This window comes from Lupinus angustifolius, chromosome LG18 (assembly GCF_001865875.1).
Source record: "Lupinus angustifolius cultivar Tanjil chromosome LG18, LupAngTanjil_v1.0, whole genome shotgun sequence".
Taxonomy (NCBI): Eukaryota; Viridiplantae; Streptophyta; class Magnoliopsida; order Fabales; family Fabaceae; genus Lupinus; species Lupinus angustifolius.
This window is the reverse complement of record NC_032026.1, coordinates 204,900-212,046: the sequence shown is the minus strand read 5'-3', so window position 1 is coordinate 212,046 and position 7,147 is coordinate 204,900. Positions and strand designations below refer to the sequence as shown.

The 7,147-nt window shown below is 30.4% G+C and overlaps 1 protein-coding gene across 1 annotated transcript; it reads left to right on the top strand.

Annotated features, from left to right (window-relative positions):
* LOC109332656 (high affinity nitrate transporter 2.5-like) lies at positions 3,787 to 6,050 on the top strand. The gene is made up of 3 exons (XM_019567670.1): positions 3,787 to 4,343; positions 4,593 to 5,235; positions 5,616 to 6,050. Exons 1-3 carry the CDS (start codon positions 3,833 to 3,835, stop codon positions 5,989 to 5,991), a joined length of 1,530 nt encoding a protein of 509 aa, XP_019423215.1. The 5' UTR covers positions 3,787 to 3,832; the 3' UTR covers positions 5,992 to 6,050.

Genomic DNA, 7,147 nt, shown 5'->3' with positions numbered 1-7,147 from the left:
CCGGTCGGATCATTCGGTCGAGTCCGGTTCTCATAACACTGCTCTTTTCCATAAATAAATAAAAAATCCTATTCACATTTTGGTACGTGATTGACACATCTACTCCTCGGAATGCTTGGAATAATGGGAGGCCATGAATATCTTATCTCTATTTGCATTTTTATTTTTCAATATTTTATAAGAATATTCAATAAATCCTCATTTCCTCAAAAAACTATCAGTTTAACACGTTAACAATGTTTCATTTTATTTTCTCTATTTTTCCAAAAAAATAAAGTATACAAAGAAATCATCACTTTTTCTATATTAAAAAGGAAATCATTGGTAAGAAAGTATAGCTAATAAAGTTATACGTCTCATTGATGAGTAATATATAAAATCTGCAGTGTCTTTGATGAATATACAAGATTCAACTTACCTAAACTTCTTTTTTAAATAAATACTTTGTGGATTTATTTAAAAAGCTAATGAGCCCTTGAAGAAGAAAAAAATGTGGGAAAAAGATTTAAATAGACATGGCTGAAGGCGATTTGTATGCTTTGGTGGTGAGGCACATGATATGGACCACCAAAGATATATCATAGCCATCTCTAGATTTTTCTCCTAGCATATCGGGACAAAGATACCCGAATAAGAATATTTTCCATTAATAAAGAGTAAGTGTATGTTTTTCTGTTTGTTTTCAATGACAAAATGTCATTTTAATTCAATCAAAGGAATAAATGTGTCGTTGAAAATTGTATTTTCCTTTGCTTTTTGAAGTATTTACCTCTCCATTAATAGAGAGATCCTAACTCAATGTGCTCTATCCCATCATATAGCTCTGAATGAAGATCGTTGTCCACTTTTTATGTCTCATTGTGTCTCAATCCAACAGAGAATTAGCAACTACTTGAAAAGAAAAATAAAAAACATAAGATAAAATTTTTATGTTATTTGGTGGGATATGATTGATTTGGGACACAATGACATAAAATTTTGGGAAGAGATGATCATGGTTCCTTTGTTTTCTTGCATTTCAATCCTCCCATTACCCTTACACTTACATCGCCATTGTACACTAAAGAAAACTTATCTAAAATATGTATATTTTAGATATTGTGGTCGGCCATAATTTTAATAGTTATGGTTGATAAGATTGTGATTTTTCGATCCTTGTGAAATAATATGATCTTATGCTTTTAATTCTCCTAGCGAGTCAAGATCTCACTAGAATATTAGGTCTTCACTGATCACCCTATCACTATACTCATAAAATGAGGTTGGTTATATAGATAAGTTTACCTTTAAATATAATTTTGGATATGTAAGTTATTTTAAATGCATATGTTTAAGTTTAAATATATTTTTTAATGTTTGGTAAGATCTTATGATTCGAGTTATGGTCGCATGTTTTATGTGTTATCTTCTCCCTTCCGATCTTACGTAAGATCTTAATTTTGTCAACTATGACACTAATAATACAATTTTGGTGACTCTTAAAATCTTGACATATTGGCGTCTAGAACGATCGATAACCTAAATTTAAAATATTGAAAGGAAGGTATCCATGTTATCTACAATTGCATAATGTGCAAAGTTATGTGATCTTTGTATTGGGAAGTCATCCCATGCTTATGTCGTTTGGGATAAAAATTCCAAAGGCATAATTGACATAATGTAGATGAAATGTGGCAAAGAGAAGCAACTTGTAAAGTTTTTGAGCATGTGTTAAACAAGAGGGTGTTGACATAGAATTTGTTTATTGCATGTTTGGTTAGAAATGGGTAGAGGGTATTTAGGAGCACTTGATGTTGGTAAGTGGGTCATAATTATATTGAGAAAAATGACATTAACATTGCTAAGTGGGAGTGACCTAAGTCAACATTATGATGGACTTAACATTAACATTGCTAAGTGGGAGTGACATTAACATTGCATAGAGAGACCTACTAGCAATTAAGTTGACGATAAATAAATAATCAGATTCATGCATTATGGAAATGCATTATGTTGACATGCATTATGTAACATCCTGTGGATGCCAAGTCAAAGATTCAATAATAATCAGATTTATGGAAATGATTTAATACATGGAATGAACATACATTGCCAACTAGGGATGATAATAAAAATCGAATCCGTTAGTATCCGCCTGAACCGAACATGAATTTAATAGGGAAACCCAATATGATTGGATTCGGGTTCGAGTTTTACCCGGGTTTAAATTTCGGGTTCAGGTTTAGTATAGCAAAACCATAACACAAATCCGCCCCGAAGTAAGGTAATTCAATTTAAAATTGAATTTCTATAATGTGTCCATTGTTTTTAATTTCTAATTTTACTTTACATATTATTGGGTCTTCAGACATAAAAGAAATAAAATAATACAAAAGAAAATAGAAATGTTAGAGAAAAATCACACAAAAATAACATCATACTTTCTTTAATACTTTACAATTTTCGTATTTTTCGGGTTCAGACCCGAAACCTATCAGATTCGAGGATAATATTTGTATTTTCAATCACGTTGAGTTCGGGTTCAGGTTTGGGTATGTGCAAACCCGACCCCGACCCGCCCATTGCCATTCCTAACGACAACATGGAAACTTCATAAGATTTATTAAGAAATTTAATTCATACATGTCATCATATTAATTTTATGTACTATTTTCTTAATTTACCATCTGTATCCAAATAATAATCATAATTAAAAAAATTCATTCAATATCTCACATATTAATTAAATAAATTGCTATCTTGATTTTCTAAAGAGACATATAAATAAATAAATAATATTATCCTAAAAGTACAATTATTAAGAAATGATAATATAATTAAAAAAAGAACAAGTATATCTCTTACTTTTTTTTTACCTTAAATCGAATTTTTTAAAGATAAATCTATTATAACTAATGCTAACGTTAAATTAAAATTTAGGGAGATAAAAGTTATAAAACGATATAAATTGTAAATATATATAATATTTGAGGTAGCACCTTACGAAATATGTGAGATAGATATAAATAAGTACAAGAAATATTAGTTGTAAAATTAGATATTTTTGCATGTGCCAATTATTTTTCATTTTTTTGTCCATTTATTACTTTTCCTAATAAGTATATAAAAGTTAAAATCAACTTTAGAAAATAAAAACATTCCCAGATAATATTTATCTTATATATTAGTACAAATACAATATCTACTATTCAATAAAAGAAATTTACAATTAGACAACACATTTTAGTTAATATCGATTTACTCTTATTAATTAGACAACATATGAAAACAAGAGTGTGCTGTCACAAGCAGCACTGTGATTTTAATACAATAATTTTTTATCTCTTTCAAACAATTGCATGATTTTCTTTTATATATATATATATATAAAATGAGGTGATTAATAATAAAAAACTATTTTTGTATTTGACCAAGTATACTCCTAGATTTGAACCCTTGAACCTCGTACATACAGTTTATAAAATACTCTGCGATCCAATCTCTTTTGGTTACTCTGCTAGCAAGCATCCTTGTATCTTAGGATACAAATTATAAAAGAATACAAAATTTATGCATACAAAATTTAAGAATTTTTTTACATTTGTTAGTGTTTATTTTTAATTATCATTGACTCTTAAATGAAACTACATGATAAATTTCATCGACCAATGGGAATAAACTATCATTACTTACTTTAGCATGCATTACCTGATTTTCAAGGCCGAGTTCGATTTCTGTAAACGAAATATAAAAAAAGTGACACTCCACTAATCAATTCTTGTTTCTTAGGCCATTTCCTACAACTTATACAAATCTTTCAGTGTTTTCCAATTCAATCCAATCCAATACAAGCATGGAAGTAGAAGAATTACCATCATCTGCCAATGAATCTCAACAACAAAAATTTAATCTTTCTGTGGATTCTGAACATAAGGCCACAGAATTCAGATTATTTTCCATAACAAAACCACACATGCGTGCATTTCACTTATCATGGGTCTCTTTCTTTTCATGTTTTGTTTCAAGTTTTGCAATTCCTCCACTCATTCCAATAATTCGAGACAACCTTAATCTGACAGCAACAGACATTGGAAATGCTGGAGTTGCATCAGTTTCTGGTGCTGTTTTTGCTAGAATTGCTATGGGAACAGCTTGTGACTTATTTGGACCACGTTTTGCATCTGCTTCTCTTATTCTATTAACATCACCAGCAGTTTATTTAACTTCCATAATTTCATCACCTACTTCTTTTCTTCTTGTTCGTTTCTTCACTGGATTCTCCTTATCCACTTTTGTCTCCACTCAGTTTTGGATCAGCTCTATGTTTTCTGCTTCTGTTGTTGGTTCAGCCAATGGACTTTCAGGTGAATTTTTGTACAGTTAGTATATGCATCTCAGGGAGTACTTATGTTTATTTAGAAGGGTATCCCGTAAATGATATTCGGTCGATTTCTGAATCTGTTATAGGTCACCAGACAACAACTTTACCTATGTTTCAACTTGCACCATACTCTATAGTTTATAGCAAATATATAATGATATGCATTTCTTTTTTTTTAATATTTGGCTCCTATGTGATGATTTTTGATTCTGTTATGTTCTATATTGTTCAGGTGGATGGGGAAATGTTGGAGGAGGAGCAATACAACTGATCATGCCTCTTGTATTTTCGCTCATTCGTGATATCAGTGCAACAAAATTCACAGCATGGCGAATAACATTCTTTGTTCCTGCAATTTTCCAAGTGTTGACAGCATTTTCAGTACTGATATTAGGCCAAGATATGCCTAACGGGAACTTCAATCGACTGAAGAAGTCAGGGGAGCAACCGAAAGACGAATTCTCAAGAGTCTTGTATCATGGTATAACAAATTATAGAGGGTGGATTCTAGCATTGACTTACGGATATTGCTTTGGTGTAGAGTTAACTATAGATAACATCATAGCCGAATACTTTTATGACAGATTCGATCTCAAACTTCACACAGCTGGAATGATTGCTGCTAGTTTTGGTTTGGCTAACATATTTTCTAGACCTGCAGGAGGGTTTATTTCTGATGCAGTTGGAAAGAGATTTGGAATGAGGGGTAGGCTTTGGGCCTTATGGTTATGCCAAACTTTGGGGGGAGTTTTCTGCATAATACTTGGCCTAGTAGGATCTTTAAGTGTGTCAATTGTTGTTATGATCATATTCTCTGTGTTTGTTCAAGCAGCATGTGGATTAACATTTGGAGTTGTTCCTTTTGTTTCAAGAAGGTACATTTTTTCACTCATTATTTCAATCAAATCACTTAAACTATACCTCTAGTTTTATAAAATATGTTACCCCTTTGTTCACTTTTACAAAGAAGTTAATTCAGTTATTAATCTTCTATATTTTGATTTATAATGATTAATTTCAATCTTCAAACTAGAAAATGCACACTTATAACTAAAGCATAAAAGGCAATGAAGGTTCTTAATCGAACACGTAATTATATTAACCTATAAGCAACCTTTAGCAACACGTTTCAGGTTTATAGCACAATATATCGAAACATCGGTAGATTATACTATAAACCTGAAAAGTATCACGAAAGTGTCAGTCTCTGGTGTACACGAAACATTTCGGTATTAACAAACTACATACATTTCAGGTCATTAGGGGTGATATCTGGGATGGTAGGAGGTGGAGGAAATGTAGGTGCAGTTTTGACACAGTTAATTTTCTTCAAAGGATCCACATTTAGAAAAGAAAAGGGAATAACTCTAATGGGTGTAATGATCATAATATGCACTCTACCATTATTTTCAATATACTTTCCACAATGGGGTGGCATGTTTTTTGGTCCATCATCATCTAAAAATGTATCAGAAGAAGATTATTACTTGGCTGAGTGGAACTTAATGGAGAAGGATAAAGGCTTTCATCATGCAAGTTTGAAATTTGCTGAAAATTGTACAAGTGAAAGAGGTACAAAGTTTAACACTTCAACCATTCCTTCTCATGAAATTACACTACAAAATCATTGATTGTTCCTTAGGCTTCTTCAATATGTTATGGCTTGAAATGTTGAAGTTTACTTAACCAATAGTTTTTGTTGTTATGAAAGTTCTTCTAGTAAAGTTGTTGATAGTTTGATATTGCAAAAGTTAATTTTAGGAGCTTAATATTTATGCACTATTTATTTGTTTCTATCTGAAAGAGTCAATGATGATAAAACATGATATAGTGATAATGTATATTGTATAAAACTCATATACTTTCATTGTATTAATTTTTTGGATTTAATACATATACACTAACAGTATAAAGGTTTTTACGTCGTCAGCAAATCATTCACCATTGATTTGTTAACTATCATTGATTCTCAAACAAAAGTAATACAAATTAATAGTAGATAATATGCCGACAGTGTAAAAACTTTACACCGTCATTCCATCGATTTTAAACTCTAATATTTTTCCTTCCAATTTTATATGGACAAGAAAAATAATGTGTGTCAAGTTATAAATACACATCTTTTTTAATGTAAACTTGGATGAACATTGCAGGTTGGGAAAAAGTTATTATCAGTATCATGTTTCTTCTATGCTGATTTCATGGTTTTAAATTGCAATCAATAATTGTAATTTTTCAGCAATACTGCTATGGTAGTTTTCTGAATTGCATTAATCATGATTCCTTATTGAGTGCAATTTAAAACCATGCTTGTTATGTGATATTTGTAAGAGGTTATCATTTGGGCTTATCACCCTAATAAGTCATTTTGGGCTTATTTGCATACGCCTCATCTACCTATGTTCTCATTCATGTCTTACTTGGTGTACCAGATTGATAAAAAAATTATTCATTTAAAAAGAAAAATTATAAAAACAAAAATTAATATTTTATATTATTTCGTGAAGTTTGATTAATTCAAAACATGAAGACGAAAACACTATAGGAAAGATGATCCATTGTCTAGAATGAGTAGTTCATAGCTTATATGGACATAAAAATAGAGTCGACCAAGATATAATTTTTCCTATTTTCTTCTCATAGATGATTATATATATAAAAAATAATTTTTAATGATGATATATATAGTAATATATATGGAAGTAAATTTTAAAATGACATCCAAAAAAGTTAGGAGAAAGTTAAATTTTAATTATTGTATGATGCTCTACTGTTTAATTTTAAATT

Excerpts from the sequence above, each read along its gene's own strand:
- LOC109332656 (XM_019567670.1), top strand. The coding sequence starts at position 3,833 with ATGGAAGTAGAAGAATTACCATCATCTGCCAATGAATCTCAACAACAA. Across the intron at positions 4,344-4,592 it reads TTCAGCCAATGGACTTTCAG|GTGGATGGGGAAATGTTGGA; the intron begins GTGAATTTTTGT and ends TATATTGTTCAG. Across the intron at positions 5,236-5,615 it reads GTTCCTTTTGTTTCAAGAAG|GTCATTAGGGGTGATATCTG; the intron begins GTACATTTTTTC and ends CATACATTTCAG.